Source organism: Brassica napus, chromosome C6 (genome assembly GCF_020379485.1).
Source record: "Brassica napus cultivar Da-Ae chromosome C6, Da-Ae, whole genome shotgun sequence".
In the NCBI taxonomy this organism is placed as follows: Eukaryota; Viridiplantae; Streptophyta; class Magnoliopsida; order Brassicales; family Brassicaceae; genus Brassica; species Brassica napus.
Window position 1 is genome coordinate 46,035,484 of NC_063449.1, and position 23,114 is coordinate 46,058,597.

A 23,114-nucleotide genomic window follows, 5' to 3' on the forward strand; every position below is an offset into this window, starting at 1 on the left:
GTTCCTTTTCGAGAACAAGAACAACCACCATCCCCATTATCAATAGATTCAATACTATTTGTAGCAAGTAATCTCGGTCATATTGGTATGTGAGTGACGTTTCAACGCTTATTCGACGTTTAAGTTAGATTAAGAGACCAAGTGAGCTGAACAAAAAAAAAAGAGACCAAGTGATTGGTCGGAGAACCAAATATCATGGAGACAATATAAATATGTTGTTTAACTTGTTTTACATGATGTATAACTTAACTAACAGTGGGCTTTTTTATTTAGACATATCCTACTCATACCAAATCAGATTAATATACTGTTAATGAATAAGCTAATATCTTCAATTTGATATTTTCAATGGACAAATCATACTCTTTTGTTATCTTAATGTAACGATAAGAAAATAATAATGATCATCCCATTGAAGAACGGCAGATCCATGCTACGCTCTCTCTTCAGCTGCTCCTTAAACAACAGCATTTAACTCTTCTTGCTCTGATATCGCTCTTAGTAAATTGAATCTGTAAAATTCCAATATGACCGAGATTAATATGAAATTCCATCTCAGAAATCAATATTATACACGTGATATTCTAGTTATCTAATAAATGTACGTTTACATACACTAGTGCATGATAATTTGTTAATTATGCTCCATCAGTTTCTTGAATATGTATGTTTTAAGATTTTATTTTGTTTCACAAAGTTGAATGTATTCAATTTTCTATGCATAAGTGATGTTTCATTTCCTAATTGACTCAAACCAATTAATTTCAACAGAATATAAATCTTAGTTAAAATAACAAACAAATTTAATTATAGATTGAAGTTAAATCTGGCACTGCAAATGATTGTGTAAAACCCCCCCAACACACACAAAATATATAGAAACGGCCTTACTTTGATCGCTGGATTCTTCTTATCCACTACAATCCCATCTTTTAATAGTTGACCACTGATTCAATGACTATGACTCTATGAGGAAGGGCGAAAAGGTACAACAACTAATTACCATAGCAACAACCATAAAAGAATTTTGTTTTTATCGATGGAATAAAATAAACATAAATGTCATAATTTAAATTTCTTTCCGGTTTTGTTTTGATTAATAGCTGACCAATGAGTCAATGCCTAGAAGAAACGTATAACATTTTTTTTTTCTTTAAGAAAATTAGGGAAACTAAAAAAACTGCAGCTATCTATTATACTGAGAACTACAAGTTTCAGTTCCAACTCCAGTTATTAAAAGAGCAGGGCAACAAAGCAAGAAAGAAAAAACAAAGCCATACAATTTTTTTCTTTGAGGTATTTCTATATGCATATGTTTATATTTGTCAAGAGACGGCGATGACGTCGACCCAACAACCCAACTCCGTTGCTGATCCGTTGGTGGATGAGTACATATGTGAAGTGTGCGGCAAAAAGTTTAAAAGAGAACAGACTCGAGATCTTCACATGAGAGGACACAACCTTCCATTTACAGTACCTCGTCGTCGAAACTGATGAGAGGTGGAAATGCGAGTAATACTATAAGCGTTGTGATATTCAATCTATCTGCAAAAAGCTATCACTAAGACTTGTTATACCATCTTTTCTATATAAACTATGTACCGTCTTGGTTCCCCTACCATTCAATAATAGTTGTTTTCTTTTCATAATTACTGATCAATATCAAATGAGAATTACTTAAAACTATGGTGTGACTAGTAATTCCAAGCGTAGAAACCAATAATTTTCCGAGTCTATAATCTACAAAAATGAACAAAAGTAATAACTTTGATCTGTTAAAATGATCTTTAAATTTACTAAACTTCATAAGATCTTAAACCAATATTCATAAGACCCTAATGTTCAAAAAATATCTTAAAACAATATTTTATTAGCTTTTATATAGGACCGGTTCATCTGAAAAAATGTTAAGAAATATTACAAAATATAATTTGTGTTGAAATGTAACTTATTTTATACAACAAATCAGACACTTAATCAGCTAAATTGTATTTAAACTAAAAAGTTTATTTATAAAAAGATAATTGGAAAATAAAAAAGAAGTCTAGAATAAAATTGAGTAAAGTAATAAGTGTTAGGGATTATAATGTACTATGGTTTAAAATTTGGAGTATTTGGTAGCTAGATATAATAATAAGGTGTAAGATACTTTAATATAATTCTCCCAAATATGCATGGCCGATAATAGTCGTAATAAAACCTGTAAGCACAAGTTTTCAGCTTTTATCTTCGATTAGAGACAAATCGTTTTCAGTACTGTTTGTATCGATCTCAGTCTCTTGTTCTAGCAATCTTCAGAAAGAGATGCGAACATGTCACAGAGATCAGAAAACTAATGAAACTCACTTCAGGTTATCAAACACGCGAAAAAGCAGTTAATGGGACTTTGTTGACATGTTGTCCGAAGTTAGCCCATTTACATTTATCCTCTTTTTAATTCTAATTGGGTATTTAAATTTCTCTTTGATTTAGTTTTTTGATTAGTAGCTGACCGTCAAATGTGACCATTAGGAAGCTACAACTAACTAGCTAGCAACAACCATGGGAGAAACAATTATAGAAACGTCTAAGAATATTATTTTAAAAGAAAATTAGGGAAAGTAAAAAAACTGCAGCTATATATATTGAGAATCTACAAGACTCAGTTCCAATCATTAAAAGAGCAGAGTAACAAAGCAATAGAGAATAACAAAGCCATACAATTATTTTCTTTGAAGTATGTGTATTTGCATATGCATATATTTGCCAATATTTGGTCTCTTTGTTTAGTTAATGTCTTGTGATTATAAATATATATATTTTTTTTTCTTTTCACGTCCTTAGTCTCTATGGTTTACTTCGTGTTCTTCTTATTATTTGCTTCGGTTTTCTTCTATATCATATTTCAATTTTATTTTCTCTTTCGTTTTTTAAAGTATTTTAATAATGGATCTTTGTTGTTTAAGCAAAAAACAGACCCTGATCGCGAAGATGTCTTCACCCCGCGACAGCTCAGTTTCATCATCCTCCACCGGATCAAACAACCCTAACCGTGAAGATCTGGCGGTGACGTCGACCCAACAACCCTACTCCGTTGCTGTTCCGTTGCCCCACCTTTGCCACGACCCAAATGCTGAAGTGGTAGCGTTACGTCCAAGGACGTTTTTAGGGCAAGGGGAAATGTACATTGTGCGGCAAAGAATTTACACAAGAACGGGTTCGAGACTTATAGCTGAGGAGAGTTGCAAAAAGCGAGTAATGCTATTTTTTTTTTTTTTTTGCTAAAGGGTAAATATCATTAAAAGAGTAATGCTATTAAGCGTTACGATGTTCGATCTCTCTGCAAAAAGCTATCTCATAAGACTTATGATACCATCTTTTTCTATTTAAACTAATGTCTTCTTGGTCTCTTTCAATATCTATACCGTCTTTCTCGATGTGACTGTCGTACACTCTTTTCTATAATAACTAATGTTTCCACCTTTCTTGGTTCCATACAAATGATAATGCATTAGAACTATGGTGTGACAAGTAATTCCAAGCGTAGAAACAAATAATTTTCCGAGTCCATAATCTTAAAAACTGAACAGAACTAATAACTTTGTTCTGTTAAATAGATCTTTAAATTTACTAAACTTCATAAGATCTTAAACCAATATTTTATTAGCTTTTATCTAGGACCCGTTCATCTGACAAAACATGTTAATAAATATTATAAAATAAATTATTGGTGTTGAAATGTAACTTACACTGAATCAGCTACATAATTAGTATTTATACTAAAAGGTTTATTTATAAAAAGATAATTGGAAAATATAAAAAAAGTCTAGGAATAAAATTTAAGCTGAATAGTAAGAAAAACATTCTATAAGAAATCTAGAGTAAAATTATAAGTTTAAGGGGATTATAATGTATGGTTTAAATTTTGGAGTATTTAGTAGATAATAATCACAATACTAAAAGCCAAATATGGTGCAAGGAGAAGCATGCCACGTCAATTAAAATAATCCACCAATCAGAAGTTTTCTTTTTGACATGTCATTGTTTCTTCTGTCAAAATGAAAACTAGTGGGTTCGTATGGGCTGAATCTATTTGTAGTAGCCCAAATTGACACACTATAGAACTCGAACATACTTCGTCTTCTCCGTGTCAGCTTCATGAAATTTCCGTTATCGACCCATCTCTTAACAATTAATTATATTCATTACTATCGACTTTATGAGTTCGTTTCGCTTTACTTTGTTTCTCCATCTGTATAAAACCTCCGGCTATACTTTAATCCACCCAGAAACACTAACCTCCATTGAAGAAGCTGGAGCTATGGCAATGAAACCCAACGGAAAGTCTCCCCTCTCCACCGGAAACTCTGGCTTTGTATTACTGTAGATCAGTGCCGGAATGGTCGTCTACTAGATCACAAGATGAGACCTTCAAATATTTGGAGCCAGAGCTCTATGGTGACAACGGAGATGCCATGGAAATAACGGGATAATGAAATTCTTCTTTCATTTCTTCTCCTGAAACATTTTCAAAGAAGAAACAACTATAAAAGCGTAGTTTTTGGAATTTCAGATCCTTAAGGTAATTGATTTGTCAGCCAAATGGATTTCATAGCTTCCAATGAATAGTTGTCCTAAACACAAATTTATGGATGTCAATTGTGAAGAGGCTCTTTTATTCAGTTTGCTTACTTACTTCTATAACAGGTTGAGCGAAGCTCACTGGACATCCTACTGTGTTCTCAGTGCACCACTGCTTAGTTGAAGTCAAAGTTTTCCCCTAACATTTTTCCTCTATTCTTATAGTGACTGCTATCAACATGGGATTGAGTAACTCTTTTCAAATATTCGATGGTTAGTCTCTGCTGATTTTTCCACTACATAGTCTCATATTAAATATTACGTTTGCTATTCTAATCGTGTACTTCAGACATTAGCTTCGTATAGATCTTAGCATCCTAATACCTACTAAGAGTTGTGAAGCTTCTTCTACATCTACACTAATGCATGTGATTGTTTATCGTCGTTTGTAGATTATGGCTCTTTCAAGTGATTTCCCTGGAGTGTATACAGAAGTAAGATTATTACGTCTTCTTCCTTAAAATACTCAAATATAGCCCTGTTTTTTTTTTTACTTTTGTTGTGAAAGTACCGATTTATGTTATTCATATCAGTAGAATATGATCAGTCCATCATATAACTTTGATTCATAGAGATTATAAGTGGTATGCTTTTCATTTTTGCAGGCTATTATAATAAGAGGCCTATAAAGAATATAAAAGTACAGAACTTATTGTTGTATGTCTTTGGGATGGCTTTTAGTGTTGTTGCTATAGTGATCCAGATTTCGATGCCATCGCAAATAAGTTAAGACAAAACTCATCTTCTTATTTCTGTATGTATTCAGTAACCAATTCCCTCAAGCTTCATGTAAAATAATTCAAGAAACTGCCACTTATTTATAGTGTTGGTATCAGAGAGCTCATTATTATTGGGTTGCTGCATTATTATCCCCCTATGTCGCATCTTCTCAGGTATTAAAGGGGTCGGTTTATCATTTTCAGGATATCCTTCCATGGCTACTCATTGATCACAGTTCTGATGATTCTTAACCACACTTTCAGGTAAAAGCTAATTTTAAGGCCAAATTCTTCTCTTAACTCTTAATCTCAGTTTATGTGTACCTAACACATTAAAACATTACTCCCATGTTTGTTTCTCAGTGGCTAGGTCGTGTCAGTGGTGATGAAATATGCAGAGAATACTGTAAAGGTAATTAACTGGTAAATGCATGTTCATTCGCCAGCATATTCCCTTAAGTAGTAGTCACTTTTGTATATGGGGTTTAACCTCTGTAAATTTGTATGTAGGTTTATTAGACTTCAGTGGCACTGCTTCTCACTACAGTTGTCTCTGTATACTTATTCAATTTTCATGTTTCATTAGCCTTTCTCCTGGGCTCAAGTAAGTTAACCGCATTTGCCTCTGTCAATACAATCAATCTAACATTTTCACATAAAATCGCATAACATACGAACTGATGTTTACTGTGTTCGCACTTATCAGGAGATTAATATGGTCTATTGGAATCTGTTAAGATGAATGTATATATAGTTACGTACACCTTTTTTTGTTCAACTATTGATATATAAACCAAAACAGAGGAGTTTGCACATGAGAGAGAGAGAGAGAAACTCTATCCTTATTGGCCAAAACATATTCTACGGACTATCATCAAAGGTCTGCACTACTATCAGTTAATTTTGATGGTTGAGAACAACAGTTTTGAGATTGCATGAGTTCACGGCCTTTAAAATGTCTGTTCCAAATGAATCAACTTCACTTTCATAATTTTATATTTGTCAATTACTTTTCAAAGTAAATAAATCAATCATATTTTTGTACAGCACAATTTAAGCGTGTGATTTTGGGCAGCGATCCTGAATCTCTCATTGTTGAATATACCAACTCATTCTTTGTATTTGCGGCTTAATATTTTGACTATACAATAATTGGGCGGAAAAGCAATTTGAAAGCGTGAACGGAATGACGTTTTCTCTAGAACAGGAGTCATGGGTAAACATGATTTTCAGTCTGTGATCAATTACTATACATAAATAGAAAATGCCATTTTCTGTTCTAAAATGTTTTTTAATTAGCCCTTTTCCTAAACATATATTTATAAGCTCTAAAATGAACTATAGTCTAGAGTAATATTATACTCATTCTGTTTCAATTAATTGGTGTTTTAAGATTTTTGTTTTGTTTCATAATAAAGTTGTTCTCTTTATTCAAAATATTATATTTTTTATTAGTTGAATTAATTTTTAATAATATTTTTATACAATCAAAATAAATTTCATCCGTAAACGAAAAAGTCTCTGACATATCAATTTAAAAATGAATCTAACGGTATGAATTTTGAATGGGTTGAGTCTTAAATGGAGTGCATTCAGATGTATTGATTTTTCCATTTTAACATTCCTATATGGATGGATGTAAAGAAAATTGCTAATAGATTATTTTGATCTGGCATTAGAGCATTTTTAACTTCACTCCATTTTTTTCCTGCAAAATTAAGTAAAACTAATTATGGATTAAAACACTTTCTAACCTTATTTTATTTGTTACTCAAAAATAAAGTTAACTCCATAGAAAAAGTAATCTACTTTTGTTTGTTCATTATTTTATTATGGAGTAAAAAATAGAGTAGGATTATAATATTTTTTACTCTATACTCATTTCTACTATATTTTAAAAGGAAAAAAAATATTTACATTAAAGATACTCTTAGAAGTTCGACGACTCATATAAATCTAACACACATATATATATATATATATATATATTATATATATATGCATGTTATATTATTAAGGGTTTCAGACATCAGTAAACAATTAATAATATGAGTTTGTTATAGTATATATTGTATTCATTCTATAAAATATATATTTACATTCAGATATAAATTATGAAGTAATCGAAATTCAATTAAAATATAGGAAAATAACCCGGGCGTAGCCCGGGAATGTCTCTAGTCTCTATAATATTATTTGAGAAGTCAGTTTCCTATGTGTCGCTCTCACGTTAACTCTCACAATGGTTGATTACACTGATACCCTTAATGAATTAATTTACATTTAAAATACTATTGTTTATTTATTTTATTTAGTTTCCTTTTAAAAAATTTCCAAAAAAATTACACATATAAGAAAAAAGGAATTTTTTTATAAAGTTAAAAAAAAAAGAATTGAAAAACGAAAATATATGTATATATAATATAATTTCATAAAAAAAAGAAAGTTCACAAAATAGTAATATTACATTTAAAAACTATTTCTAAATAACATAAAATATAATTTTGAAGTAATAAAATACTTTCTGTATATCTATATTTTCTTAGATGAAAATTATAAATTTCTATATAATGTAATTTCATTAAAAACAATTTACACATATAATCTTGATATTAGAAAAAGAAATATTATTTCTTTTAAAACATAATTTTAAACAATACAAAAAAATTAAAATAAGAAAAATATTTTTATATATCTATATATTTTCTTAGATGATTACATAAAATAATTAAGTAACACAAACTGATATATGTTTAATTGTCTAAAAATAGTTTACAATTAGTAATATTCAAATGTTTTATTTATTTTTTATATATTTAGTTGACTATAATATCTTTCAATTATAGCAAAAACATATCGATAAATAATATTTTACTTATATAATATTATTTTTAAATACAATCACAATTTTTTACTTCTTATTTTTAAGAGATATTCAAAAAAACCTAAAAATAATTTTCAAAATAAACATCGTTTGATCTAATAGTTACAAAATAGTTTAATGAGGTAGATATATTATATTTTATCATTATTAAAGTTATTTTTTTCTTAATTTTAAATTTTCTTTTAAATTTTATGTTTTTATGTTTGTAACTTAAGAGAACCATAATCAAAATACCAAAGCAAATCTGAATTCTCATTTTTAAGTTTATTTAAAATAAAGTTTAGTCTCCATTCAATAAATCAAAGGCATAAAGTTATTTAGAATTTATAAAATATTTTAATTATTGTATATATTGATATGTGCTCATGAGCTTTCAAAAATGTATCAGCTACTTATGCATGTAACTTCTTCCTATTGATCATCGCTTTATTTTCTAATATATATTTTACAAACATCAACATATAATTTGATAAATATTATGGAAATACATGCACATTTGACTTAATTATAATAAAAAATAATTATACTTCATTTTGAATTTGAAAGAATATATGTAACTCAATATACTCACAACATGAGTGATTCGATTAATCCAACTTATATCTAAAATCATAGATTTAACTACAATAAGAATATATAATTTTATAAGAATAGTAATTTATTTTATAAATATAAATCATAAGACAACTAAAAGCATATTAAAAAATGAAAATAGAATATTAACCAACTTTACAATTTAGTTATTTTGAAAAATTTATATATATATGCATGAGATTTCAGAATATTATCATTTCTTTATATTAATTTATGTAATTTGGAATCATAAACTTTAGTTTATTTTTTTATTTCATTCTAATCACAATATATCTTAAGTTATACATAATATTCATAAAATATATTCACATATCTAAGACAACAACCACCTAAATGCAAATAAGAAATTAACCAAAATTTTAATATATGGAATACAAATATTACGGTTGAATTCATAGATGCAATCCAATTTATCCGAATGATAACTAAATCGAATGAAAAAAACAAAATCGATTAGATATAACATATATAAAATTATATGTATAATTAAAGTAACATAATATTATTAATATAAATGATGCATATAAATTATAAATTAATTTAAAATTAAAAGTAAGTAGCACTCAATTATTATAACATATTTATTTTAAAAATATTTATATCCGTGCATGAGCACGGGAAAATCACCTAGTAATAATAATAAGAGATGTAACCATTCGCCGACCAAAAAAAAAAGAAGCACATTCAATTAATGGGCCTTATCAATCACTGGGCCGATACAAACTTTATAGTTTGAGCCCATAAAATAAGTAGATTTAACAACAACGAAGTAAGCAAATCACCTCTTCTTCTAGGCTGCTGCAGTGAAACAGAAAGGCGACGAAGGGTTCAAATTAGGGTTTTTTTTTGCGAATCGCAGAGCTCTTTCGAAAAACCGAGAAGAGAAGAGATGAGCCGAAGCTTGGGGATACCAGTGAAGCTTCTTCACGAGTCGTCGGGTCATACAGTGACGGTGGAGCTGAAGAGCGGCGAGCTGTACAGAGGAAACCTGCTCGAGTGTGAGGATAACTGGAACTGCCAGCTCGAGGACATCACCTATACCGCCAAGGTAGTAATCTCTTCTCTACTTTCGCTGATTTAGACCCTGTGGATTTGTGAGAAATTGAAATTTAGCTTCTTTGTGGGATTGTTGTTGAGATTAGTTCTAGAATGGTGGTGAAACTGTCGCCTTTGATTAGCTTAAGCAGTGATCCGTTAGGTGATTTGTCAAAGAACGTGTGGTCTTATAAGTCTATCTCAATCATGATTGATGACTCTAAGATTGAGTTCTTGTCTTTGTTTAGAATTCACCAATGGTCGTGAGTTTCAAGATTCTATATGTTTTTTTTTTTTTATCTTGAAGTGATATGTTCTATTTCGGATGAAGTTAGTATCTTCTGTTGATGATTGTTAGTATACTGAAGTTTTGTTTGTGGATCCTTTGGAACAGGATGGTAAGGTATCACAGCTTGAGCATGTCTTCATCAGAGGCAGCAAAGTCAGGTGCTGTATAAACTCTTTTGTTTTCTAGTTATTCTACTTTGTTTGAGCATTCATTGTCAACTTAGCTGACTTTTATAAGTGACATCTTGACAGGTTTATAGTGATACCAGACATGCTGAAGAATGCTCCAATGTTCAACCGAGTAAATGCTAAAATCAAGGTATAACTCTTGAACACGATACATAATATTACGAGAGATAATCCATCAAATCCATGTATGTTTCAAGGTAACAACGTCTTGTCTACTTGATTAATGCAGGGAAAGAGCTCAATAGGTGTAGGCAGAGGTAGACCTGCAATGCGAGGCAGAGTAAGTTGTTTTCCCTCTCTTAAGTCCTTTCTGTTTCTCATTTACATTTAAAAAAAAAACACAACTGATTCAATATTGGTCGTGTCATCAATGCTCAGGGTACTGGGCGTGGGACAGGAGGAAGGGGAGGCGCACCACCTCTGAGGAGATAAGCTCTTCGGCTATGAGACAATTCTATTCAGCAGCCATCTTCAGCTTTTCGTTTATGCATCTTATGGTACACATTTAAGTAAAATTTCCGACAAGAAGACCCTGAGAGAAAGAAACTAGTTCCGTATTTTGTGAGTTACTATAAAACACCATGCCACTAAGAACGATTTTATTACTTAATGGTCAAGATCAAAGGGAGAAACATAAGTTGTAGGAGATAAAAAAAAAACATTCAGCATAGTTGTAAAATGATGCAATCGGTAGTTCATGGACCACTACCATGATCTGAATGGCTTCTGTCTACCCAGCCAGAACTATCAACTGGCGTTCCCATCATCATCGTTCTTCTCCCTCCACGTTTTCTTGGTGTGCCTGTTGCTTTTGCTTGATACGTCTCCTCTTCACCATTTATATAAATTAATCACACACATAAAACCCAGTTGCAAACAATTTGTGTTCTCTTCCTAGGATTCTTTGTAATCTTTCTTTTAGGCAAAGATAAAGCGTAAGAACATAACTAAGCTTGAAGGAGGTGCCAAAAGTGGTTGGTCAGTTTGATATATGAATGCTTTTCCAAGTCTGTTTAAAAACCAAACAAGATGTAAAGCAAACTATACACACATAAGAAAACATTACAATTTTTTTTTAAATCCAACACTAAAAATATTTTAATTGCGAGTCTCAGTGCTTCTGTCTACCTAACCAAATCGAATTCGTAGAGAGCAGCTAATAATAAAAGTAAAGATAATAATTATTAAGAGTAGGTTTATCATCCAGACACACAAAAACGGCTCATGATACATAATATAATGAGCTCTGACAATAAACATAAGTAAGAAAGCCCCAAGGTGTTGCATTGTAATAATCTCACACGATTTATTAATTAATAAACACCAAAGATAGAGAGCTTCTTGAGAGAGATTTCTAGACAGACATCCTCTGCTTCTTAAAAGCAGCGACCTTGTCGTGGATCACGCCGGCAAACTCAATCATATGAGCTACATACAACACAATAAACACAAGAATTCATGAGAGAAGTTTTTACCTTATAGAAGAAACAATTAGAAACAAGAAATTTTTCAAAGTACCTGGGTCACAGTAGCCGAAACAAATTTCACCGGAGGGAGGGGGACGGTTACTAAAGATTGTAGCTAAGCCCGTAACAGCTATTTTGAATCCTCTCACAACACTTCCATCAAGATCCAGCGCCTTAGCTTCTCCTTCTTGTTGGTAAAAATAGATATTAGTCTTCTTATCGAGAGTAGAGACAAAAACATGGGTGATCTTTCCACAAGAAGAGAAATGTTTTATCAAAGCGCTCTCGACTTCATCTGCAGGGAGGAAAGTGTTATATCCCCTAACGGTAACGCCAAACCAACTGCAGTCAATTTTGCATATATGTTATCAACAAACTATACAAATATAATTTTTTTTTAAAAAAAAAAGGGCAATCAACTTACAATCTGCGGTCATTATATAGTTCGTCAGCCAGAGAGGATTCATAAAGTTCTGCCTCCTCGTCTTCTACCTCCTCCGGTTCAACTTTAACAAGAGCATTCCATCCACCAATGTCAGTTCCATTAAGTTCCAAGGCCTTCTCTTCTGCGCCATCTCCAAGAAGAATAACCAAAGCACGTCTGTTAAAACAAAACAAAACACTGTTTTTTAGTTTAGGCTTCACAACAAAAATATATATAAAAGAGACACAAACCTGTCGAGATTAGGGCTCTGAAGGTCTTTGCGAACAATAACATTAAAGACTTCGCCACATGAATTGAAGTGATTAGTCAATTCACTCTTGATATCTTCCTCAGGCAGACAAGTGTCGTATCCCTCCACAGAAATAATAGCTCTGAAAATTCCATACCAACAATTAACAATTACACAAAAAAAGAAGAATCAAGAATAAATAAAAGAATTAATTACCGGGGCTTGCTTCCGTACTTGTCGAGAGTTTCCTTCATAGCAGCCTCACTCTCGAACCCTTTGTAGGTGGATCTCACGCTACCATACTCGTCCATGGTGGAAGAAGAGGCAATAACCCTAAGCTCCCGCTTTATGATATTTTGGAAGACATTTATTTATACACACACATGTCAACTACAGCTTTGGACGCCCCCGGAAAATAAAATTGGGCCTTTTGGTCTTAGCCCATTTAGGTTTTGATTGTGGATTAGGACCGATTGGAAAAAAAAAACTCGAAATTTATATTTCAATTTTTTTAAAAAAAATTTTAAAAATATATCTCTGCCCATTTAGGTTTAAAAAAAAATATTTATCAATTTTAATCTTGTCTTTGAAAATATATATAACTAGTGGTTGTCTGGAAAATTATAATGAAAATTATTTTATATAAATATATATAATAAATATATATATTAATATATGAAACAATTTAAAAAAAGTATGTGTCAATAGAAAAATGATATTACAAACATATGTATGATTAATTAGTTTATATATAAATGGTGCAGAGGAGACGTATCAAGCAAAAAGAAAAGGTGGAGCGAGAAGAATGATGATATACATGCCACCTAGCTTTTCTGGCCGTGCTTCCGGTCGCGGTCGTGGTTGGACCATGTCGACCAAACCATGAACTACCGATTACTTCATTTTAATTACAGCTACATATGTTGAATGTTTTATCTCTAGCAATTTGTATATTCTCCATTTATTCTTAACCGTGTTTTGTCCGATTAGTAACTTAAGCAATAAAATTGCTCTTAGTGAATTTATTTTATATAGAAAGTTAAAATCACTAAGACTTGATGTTCAATAGTAACCAACAAAATACAGAACTTGTTCCTTTCTCCTCTCTCTGGTTGTCTTCTTGTCCGAGATTTTACTTAAATGTGCCATAAGATGCATGAACGACAAAGCCGAAGATGGCTGCTTCCCCTGGATGCTGAATAGAATTGTCTCATAGCCGAAGAGCTATCTCCTCACAGGTGGCGCGCCTCCCCTTCCTCCTGTTCCATGCCCAAGTACCCTGAGCACTGATGACATGACCAATATTGAATTAGTTGCTTTAAATTTCCAAAACATTTGTTTATTGACAAGAGATATAAAGAATATTCTGATATAGCTGTTGGAGAAGAATTAAATAGATGCTCCGGGAATCGAAGACCTCTGCATGTTCAGTATTAGAGGCTCCTCCTCTGCATGTTTAGTATTTCAAATTAGAGGTTCCACTTTCTGTAGTATAAATATATGTAACCCTGTTATGAATAATTATAATCTAAGGGAATTCATTTTCTTCCAAGTTACTTTCTCTCTTAGTCTCAACTCTCTTTCTCTGTTTCTTGTTAAGGAATTATAACTTTCATTGCACCCATAGTTGTTAGTGATCATGGTATCCAAGTACGAAGAAATCTCAGTTCCTGCTGTTAATGATCTCATCTTGGTCTCAGACAAGGTTTACACTGTGAGAGAAGTTCTTGACATGGTAAATAAATGATCATAACAATGGTTTCTCTCAACATACTTTAAGATGGATCATTGTGTTGATGGGGTTTGTGTTACTTGCAGGAGAAGTTAATGGCGAATTACTTTGCGATTCAATTTCTGTTTGCCAACTCCATACGTGTTCATGAGGAGGTTTCTCAAAGCTGCACAATCTGACCAAGAGATTTTGTATTATAACTTCTTTGATCATATCTTGAATATAATTCATTATCACGAGTTGTGACACGTGGAATATGTATGTTTCAGATTGAGCTTCTATCATTCTTCATCATCAAGCTCAGCTTAGTAGAGTACGAGATATGATGCTTCATTACGCTCCGTCTCAAATCGACAAGGTACCAAGGAATATAGCTAATAACATAACTGTAGTCTCTTTCTTTCTCATGCCAACAGCCATTTTTTGTTTTCTGGTACGCAGAGATCAATGGTGATTCAAGAAACGACTCAGAGAGAGAGAGAGAGAGAGAGAGAGCTTTGGCTGAAGCGGAATCTCTGGTTGAGAAAGAACTAGAAGGAGCCATCAGAGAGATTGTAGAAGTAGAGGTCAGTAACAATAATCTCCAACTTCCCATTAAACGTCTCAGAATTATATTTATTATTAGTTTGTTTGTAATATCATTTTTCAATTGACACAGACTTTTTTAAATGTTTCATATATTTATTATATATATTTATATAAAATAAAATTTTCATTATAATTTTCCTTCTGTAGGACTGAACAGCCCCTAGTTATATATACTATGAGTTGGTCCGTCCTACGGGTGAGTTTTAAGCTTTATACAAGAACTTTAAAGCTAGAGAAAGAGAGAGACTAAAGCATGAACTTAGATAAAAGACAAAAACCGACCTTAAGAGTAGAGATTAACCTTCAAACCTGCAACAACAAACACGAAGCTTTTAATTAAAGGGAGTAGAGACGAAAAGAAAAACAAAGAAGAAACAAAAGAAAAAAAAACCCACCAAGAAGATGAAGAAACGACAATCCTAAGTGTGTAAGAGATGTGTTTGAGGAGAATCGAAGAAGATATGAAGTGACAGAAACACAAAGCTTGTAGGGTTTTTTCTGTCTTTGAGGAGAATCAGAGAAGATACGAAGTGACAGAAACACAAAGCTTGTAGGGTTTTTCTGTATTTGAGGAGAATCAGAGAAAATATGAAGTGACAGAGACCCCTATGTATATATTGTGAGAGTCAAGAGAGGGTGTTGTGTACTGTTAGGGTTTTGTTGTCTTTGGTTACCACACAACATGACAAAGCTCATGAACTTTTTTTTAAAAAAAAATTGTATTTTTGGTTTCTTTGTCAGTGTTTCTCGAATTGCTTCATGACCTTTTGAATAATTTAAAATTTTATTTTATGTTTTTGATTAAAAAAATGAGAAAAAAGAAACAGCTTTATCTTGTACTACTGTACTAATACCTGCAGGGAGGAGGGAGGGAAGAGTTTTTTTGTTTTAACCTTGGTGAAAAAGTTCTTTTAACCTTGGTGAAAAAGTTCTTTTAAAAAAACATTAGGGAAAATATGTAGAATCTTGCCTATTTTCCTAGAGATGTTTGTTTCCCCTTTTTTATTCCAATTCTAAATATTTTCCCTAATGTTTTTTTAAAGGAAAATGTTTTTATAAAAAACTTTTTCACCAAGTTTAAAAGAACTTTTTCACCAGGGTTAAAACAAAAAAATTTTCCCTCTCTCCTCTCTGCAGGTATCAGTACAGTACAAGATAAAGCTGTTTTTTTTCTCACTTTTTTTAATCAAAAACATAAAATAAAATTTTAAATTATTCAAAACGAAATGGTCATGAGGCAATTCAAGGGATATGAGTTTCACACTGACAAAAAAACCAAAAATACAATTTTTTTTTAAAAAAAGGTTCATGAGCTTTGTCCTGTTGTGTGGTAACCAAATACAACAAAACCCTAACAGTACGCAACACCCTCTCTTGACTCTCACTAGGGGTCTCTGTCACTTCATATCTTCTCCGATTCTCCTCAAATACAGAAAAACCCTACAAGCTTTGTGTTTCTGTCACTTCGTATCTTCTCTGATTCTCCTCGAAGACAGAAAAAACCCTACAAGCTTTGTGTTTCTGTCACTTCATATCTTCTCTGATTCTCCTCAAACACATCTCTTACATAATTAGGGTCGCCGTTTCTTCATCTTCTTGGTGGGTTTTTTTTCTTTTGTTTCTTCTTTTGTTTTTCTTTTCGTCTCTACTCCCTTTAATTAAAAGCTTCGTGTTTGTTGTTGTAGGTTTGAAGGTTAAACTCTACTCTTAAGGTTGGTTTTTGTCTTTTATCTAAGTTCATGCTTTAGTCTCTCTCTCTAGCTTTATAGTTCTTGTATAAAGCTTAAATCTCTATTTTGTTAATTTGTTGCTTTCGTCTGCCTTTAATGTTTATATTTTCATTTGAAAAAAAAAACTGAAATGGTTATTAATTGATGTTATCATTTCCTCTTGCAGTATGAGTGACCGAGTAACCTATCGTGATATGGGGATCATGGAAGAGGTTCTCAATCAACGCCAAAAACAGGTGTGCTGGGCCATCAGCCTAACAAGACAGCTAGCAGCACTGCTCAAACTTCGTGGACAACTAAATATCAATGCAAGCCTGTCGATTCAGTATTTGATTAACAAAGTAGGGAGTTCACTTTTTGGAGCACAAATGCTGAGGCCATGGAATGGGTCCGTGAGGTCGTTGCAAACAGCTATCCCATTCCTGGTCAATGGGACAGTATTGGAGAATCTTGTTCCTCTGCGACAATTCGACCTACAGAGTTCAACTCCAGAAAATCATGTTCTTGGAGAGCGACGTTACAGAGCTGTATGTATTGTTGTACACCACATCGACGAATATCGAGGTATTGTTTATTCTTGGCCCAGTTAAACCCAACGAGTTTTTTTAAAGACACATTAATATCAGCTTTTTTTTTTTTGAAATGAAAATATAAACATTAAAGGTAGACGAAAGCAACAAATTAACAAAATAGAGATTTAAGCTTTATACAAGAACTATAAAGCTAGAGAGAGAGACTAAAGCATGAACTTAGATAAAAGACAAAAACCGACCTTAAGAATAGAGTTTAACCTTCAAACCTGCAACAACAAACACGAAGCTTTTAATTAAAGGGAGTAGAGGCGAAAAGAAAAACAAAAGAAGAAAAAAAACCCACCAAGAAGATGAAGAAACAGCGACCCGAAGTGTGTAAGAGATGTGTTTGAGGAGAATCGGAGAAGATATGAAGTGACAGAAACACAAAGCTTGTAGGGTTTTTTCTGTCTTTGAGGAGAATCGGAGAAGATACGAAGTGACAGAAACACAAAGCTTGTAGGGTTTTTCTGTATTTGAGGAGAATCAGAGAGATATGAAGTGACAGAGACCCCTATATATATATTGTGAGAGTCAAGAGAGGGTGTTGTGTACTGTTAGGGTTTTGTTGTCTTTGGTTACCACACAACAGGACAAAGCTCATGAACTTTTTTTAAAAAAAAATTGTAGTTTTGGTTTCTTTGTCAGTGTGAAACTCATATCCCTCGAATTGTCTCATGACCATTTCGTTTTGAATAATTTAAAATTTATTTTATGTTTTTGATTAAAAAAAAATGAGAAAAAAGAAACAGCTTTATCTTGTACTTGTACTGTACTGATACTTGCAGAGAGGAGAGAGGGAAAAGTTTTTTTGTTTTAACCCTGGTGAAAAAGTTCTTTTAAAAAAACATTAAGGAAAATATGTAGAATTGGTATAAAAAAGGGAAAACAAACATCTCTAGGAAAATAGGCAAGCATTCTTGTGTCGTCTTATGCAAATATTGAAACTTGTTGCTATTCGTGTTGTAGACACCAAGGCGAACAAAAGCTGCCACTAATACGACGTCGTTACTCAGGAACAAGAGAGGTTTTGCATATGTATGTATTATCCCTGTGAGCTGCACATCTTTTCATTAGCCCACACGATTTTTCTTGAACTGTTGTAACTCATATCCTCCTCTCGAAATTCGAACAAAGTAGAGCTAACTTTACTTCTTAGCTGATCAAATCTAGAGAAGAACCGTCGCTTATTACAACTTACTGGCAATGGAAAGAAAGACCAAGTTTCGGTTTTGCATACATAACTGAATCTCACATTATTTTTCCCAGCTAACCAATGCCAGAAACCGTACAATGATTGTGGTTTTCCGAAAAAACTCGCCACTTGGTACGTAGTTCTAAATAATCCAATCGCTTCCACGCGTAAGTATCAGAATCAAAAACCTCACAGTTGAGATTATAGAAGCCCTGATCACTCGTCTTCCTTCTTTCTCACGATAGTGGTTCAGAAACCCGTAATGATCTTATATCGACTGAATCACCATCAAACCAATTGCAATAGTAAAAAGTACCGGGTTTTCGGGTTTGGTATTATCCGATATTGTTCTGGAGTCGGTTATTTTCTGTAATGTAAATTTGAATGTCTTTTTTTTTTCCTGTAACGGCCCACGCTCATGCCGCGCGCCTCCTACTACCTCACTTTCTGGTCTCTACCACCGTACAACACGGCCAGCTCCATCGCAAGACTCCTCAACGCCTCCGCCACAGAGATTCAGTCCATCAACAACCTCACCTCCCTAAACCGCCACAATCCCCACCCGTCGCTTAGTCGTCATCCCGACCACCTGCTCCTGCTCCGGCGGTGGCCTTTACAGGTTCCACGAGCTTCGAACAAGATCAACGGCGACAACGCAAGGTGATCAAAGGAGACGTCTCTTCCTCTGAGATCAGTCTCTTGAAGAAGCTGAACCATTCCAACATCATCCGTCTCTCGAAGAACGGATCGGTCAGAGAGAGACTGGCTTCACTCGTCGAACAAGAAGAAGGCTCTGACATGGAGACAGAGAGTGGAGATCTGTCGGAAGGCGTTGGGCTACTTGCACAACTACGTGACGCCGCCTCATATCCACAAGAACTTGGAAGGTGACGTTGATCTTTAGTTGACCAGACATATCCAAGGAACGCAAGGCTACTTAGAGCACGTCCAACGCATGATTTAAGGGGGTCCTTAGCCATAATCTCTTCCATTCGCCGATTAAAAAACTATTAAAATAACCCCTAAAGCTAAGGATTAATCCTAAGTTAAGGATTAGTCCGCTCGGGTCCATAATGCGCTGGCAGGCTCTGATTGGCTGAGAGGGCGATGATGTTTCGTGTGGGAAGAGAAAGAAAGACGCATCGTCTTTCACTTTGTCGAGGCAAGAAAAAAAAAACCCGAGACGCGACAAAGAGGCGATAGAGAGGCGAGTCACGACCGGCCTTTTGGAAGGTAATCCGACCTCTCCTTCTTTTTGATTTCGTTCAGTGGTTGTTTCTTATCAATTTCATCGGTTTAAAGGGTTCGATTATGGCGTTAAACCGATTTAGGGTTTGAAATTATTTTGGGGATTTCAATCGAATTAGGGTTTTCGTCGGGGGTTTCTATTTTCTTCTTCTGTTGGTGATGGTTTGATGTTGTCGAGGCGATTAGAGGTTGGGGATTGAGAAAACCCAAATTGTTCAAATCGAATTAGGGTTTTCTTTAAAAGTTTGGTTTTAACAGCGACCAGAACATGAAGTTCACATCAAAAATCGGGCAAAGTGAAAACGACGTCATGAAGGCAGCCTTGGATATCTTCAACAGCGACCAGAACATGAAGTTCACCTTAGAACACGCGTGGAGGGAGCTTAGGCATGATGTTAAGTGGTGCTCCACTTATATGGAGAAGGACAAGGATAAGCGGAAGGCTCCTGAAGTGCCTGTGCCAGAGCCAGAAGATAGACCAGTTGGTGTCAAGGCTGCTAAGGCCGCGGGTAAGAGGCAAAAAACTAGAAAAGATGAGGAGTTCTCGCAGCTAGAAGGACTTATGGAGATGAAAAAGCAAATCTCAAGGCAAAGTTTGCTGGAGAGGTTGCTTGCAAAGCCGGAGCCCCTCGATGAGATGGAATCAGCTCTCAAAAATAAATTGTTGTCTTAATTGTTGTCATGAGTGATGGTTTGTTTAGCTTTTGCTTGCATTATAGTTTTGATAGCATTGTTTACTTTGTTGTGATATGAACTGTTGACTGATATGAAATGCTTTGTTTCAGGTGGAGTACAAGAGACGAGGTCACGGGTTGTCAAGAGTACAAGAGAAGAGGTCACGGGTTGTCTACTAGTTTCACGGGTTCATGTATGTTTTTCCTTGCGGATGTGAACCAAGACAAGAAGTTCACGGGTGTTGTCTTTATATCTTCAAGTGTTGTCTTTATAACTTAGTGTATGTATGTTTTTCCTTTCATGTCTGAACTTGAACCATCTATGTATCAAACTACTATCATGAAATGCAGTTTCTCTTCTTCTTGTTGATCGCATCAATTTGTCAAACACAAAAGACCATAAGTTAACAAGCATCAATATACAACAAGTTGACGCAACCAAGAAGCAAGTTAATCCCAAGTTGATCGCATCAAGTTGATGCAACCAAGAAGCAACAAGCAAGTAACAAGCATCAATATACAACAAGTTAATCCCTTAACTTAAACATATTAACGTCCTCGATCGATCTCCTGTTTTTGATGACATTTTCGAAGGTAGAGCTCCAAGGGTACAATACCAGGTCAACGGACACCATTATGGATTGCCTTACTACCTCAGAGACGGTATATATCCAAGATGGTCAACATTTATCCAATCTATCTCAAACCCTCAAAGTCCAGAAGAACAGTTATTTGCTAAAGTACAAGAGTCAACCCGAAAAGACGTGGAGCGTGCTTTTGGAGTATTGCAAGCTCGATTTGCAATAATCAAAAACCCGGCTATTTTGTGGGACAAGAGACAAATCGGGATGGTTATGCGAACATGTATCATACTGCACAATATGATCGTAGAAAATGAACGCAATGGATATACTCAGTGTGATATATCAGAGTTTGAGGAAGGCGAATCGAGTAGAACTTCAGAGGTGGATATGTCATATGCTCGCAAGCCTTCAAATCTTCGTGCTATGCTTGAAATTCGTAGCCAAGTTCGTGACCAACATATACATGAACAACTTAAATTTGATTTGATTCAAAATATTTGGAACAAATTTAATGATGAAAATGTTTGATAGTTGTATGTTTTTTTTTTGTGTTTCAATAAAAATAACATTTTCAAATTTTCTTGTTTAAATTTTTTTTTTTTTAAGGATTCCAGATAAGACCATTGGACCAATATTTCTGATTAGAGTCCTTAACTATTCAAAAAAAAAAATTAAATTAATGCTAAGGACTCCAATGGTGGATAACACCATTGGAGGTGCTCTTACGTCTCGAAAAACCTAGCACATACACATTTGGGCAATAGTCCCACCACATTCTCTTTGATCCATTCTCTCTCTTCCTTTGCTTTTCTTTTTGTTTGGTGTACTAAATTATATCAAGCGTCTTTTTTATACGAACAAAAACTAAAAGTTATTCGAAATTCCTTATTCTAATTTCTAACAAATTTTCCATTGCATTTATATTGAAAAAGTCACGAAGGAGCACATTAAAAACTATTAGCTAGTCAAAATGCTGTGACGCTGTATTTTTCAAAAAAAAAATATATATAAGTTTTGAAGTTTGATTAGTTAGTCCTTCTGCCTTTGTAACAAGTGAATATATATATATATGCAGTTCGTGCTTTTGTTTGTCACAGTCACTAGCTATGATTTATAAGTGCATATGTTTCATGTAGAATCATTATCGATGGATCAAGATATAGTTTTTTTCTTCTTCTTTAGGATTCACCAATGATAACATCTGGAAGGAGATCGTCTTGATTCGTAAATTTCAAGAATGTATATGTTTTTACCCTTGATGTGATGTGTTCTATTTTGATAAACTTAATTATCTTGTGTTGATGATTTCTCATGATTGTAACTGAAAGTTTGTTTGTGGCTTTTCCGAATATCTTGGAACAGGATGGTAAGGCCTGTCAGTTGGGTTGGACCGCACCCAAATGGGTATGTCCAACTGGGTATTTTTTTTTCTGGGCTCAAAACACCCACACCCATATTTAGTCCACATCCAACAACACCCACACCCAATAACACCCATTACCCAACTGGACAACCCAAGTCCGCCCATTTATAAGCAATTTAAGTATTGGTCCAAATCTGTTTAAATTCAATTTAAGCTCACTTTAAATATTAAACAACATTGAAATATGATAGAAATATCCAAAATTGAGTAGTAAAATTTTGAAACTTTAAACAACATTGAAAAATCTGAAAATCTGAAACAATCTCAAAAGACTTAAGTTTTTAACACTGTTTATGAATTCACTTTGTTCCAGCTTTGTAACTTTGTCTCTCTTATTTGCAGCCTGCAACAACAAACAAAAAAGAAGATTCAACCTTTGCAGATATAAAAACCAGACATGAGAAGATTTTGACCCAAGTTAATGAGAAAAAATATAGCAATTATGACATATAACAATTAGAACACAGTGTTAACAACGCTGACATATAGCAATCAGAACACAGTGTTAAGGACAAAGAAGACTAACTTCAAAACGATCTTTTCAATATGACCAAAGCAGAACACATTGTTAATTAGCCTAACCTAATCAAAGCAGAGAGCATAAATAACAAAGAAGAGAGTCCAAGAGATACCTTAAAACCAAGCTGAGGCAGCAAGTGAATGAAAATGCTGGTTTTTGAATCCAAAACAAAACAAAAAATGAGATTCATTAGCCCACAAACTCAAAAAAGTTACTTGCAACTTGCAAGAGTAAACTAAATCATTTATCTTCAGATCAATAGCTAGAACATTTCAATGTGTAGAATCATACCTCAATTCAAGTCTATAGACTCTCCACTCTCTTCTTTCTCCTTCTCTTTATCCTCTTCTTCTTTCTCCTCTTCTGTCTTCTCAACAGA

At 33.7% G+C, this 23,114-nt stretch overlaps 2 protein-coding genes and 2 long non-coding RNA genes across 4 annotated transcripts; 3 read left to right on the top strand and 1 right to left on the bottom strand.

The window, feature by feature from the left end:
* Window positions 1–3,924: 3,924 nt before the first annotated feature.
* LOC125589154 lies at window positions 3,925–5,359 on the top strand. The gene is made up of 2 exons (XR_007325331.1): window positions 3,925–5,054; window positions 5,226–5,359. It is a non-coding gene; the product is annotated as an uncharacterized LOC125589154 (long non-coding RNA).
* Window positions 5,360–9,589: 4,230 nt separating this feature from the next.
* LOC106406519 (small nuclear ribonucleoprotein SmD3b) lies at window positions 9,590–10,961 on the top strand. Its single transcript, XM_013847204.3, has 5 exons — window positions 9,590–9,865; window positions 10,247–10,299; window positions 10,393–10,459; window positions 10,559–10,609; window positions 10,708–10,961. Exons 1-5 carry the CDS (start codon window positions 9,707–9,709, stop codon window positions 10,759–10,761), a joined length of 384 nt encoding a protein of 127 aa, XP_013702658.2. The 5' UTR covers window positions 9,590–9,706; the 3' UTR covers window positions 10,762–10,961.
* Window positions 10,962–11,489: 528 nt separating this feature from the next.
* On the bottom strand, window positions 11,490–12,845 carry LOC106406518 (nucleolin 2). The gene is made up of 5 exons (XM_013847201.3): window positions 12,686–12,845; window positions 12,471–12,611; window positions 12,220–12,396; window positions 11,848–12,137; window positions 11,490–11,757 (listed from the first exon to the last, which is right to left on the bottom strand). Exons 1-5 carry the CDS (start codon window positions 12,778–12,780, stop codon window positions 11,684–11,686), a joined length of 777 nt encoding a protein of 258 aa, XP_013702655.2. The 5' UTR covers window positions 12,781–12,845; the 3' UTR covers window positions 11,490–11,683.
* Window positions 12,846–21,334, top strand: LOC125589155. The gene is made up of 5 exons (XR_007325332.1): window positions 12,846–14,204; window positions 14,288–14,392; window positions 14,471–14,559; window positions 14,643–14,767; window positions 16,686–21,334. It is a non-coding gene; the product is annotated as an uncharacterized LOC125589155 (long non-coding RNA).
* The last annotated feature ends 1,780 nt before the right edge of the window (window positions 21,335–23,114 follow it).

Coding starts and splice junctions, on each gene's coding strand:
- LOC106406519 (XM_013847204.3), top strand. CDS start 9,707: ATGAGCCGAAGCTTGGGGATACCAGTGAAGCTTCTTCACGAGTCGTCG. Junction 9,866..10,246: donor ACATCACCTATACCGCCAAG/GTAGTAATCTCT, acceptor CCTTTGGAACAG/GATGGTAAGGTATCACAGCT. Junction 10,610..10,707: donor GACCTGCAATGCGAGGCAGA/GTAAGTTGTTTT, acceptor ATCAATGCTCAG/GGTACTGGGCGTGGGACAGG.
- LOC106406518 (XM_013847201.3), bottom strand. CDS start 12,780: ATGGACGAGTATGGTAGCGTGAGATCCACCTACAAAGGGTTCGAGAGT. Junction 12,612..12,685: donor AAGTACGGAAGCAAGCCCCG/GTAATTAATTCT, acceptor TGGAATTTTCAG/AGCTATTATTTCTGTGGAGG. Junction 11,758..11,847: donor TTTCGGCTACTGTGACCCAG/GTACTTTGAAAA, acceptor TGTTGTATGTAG/CTCATATGATTGAGTTTGCC.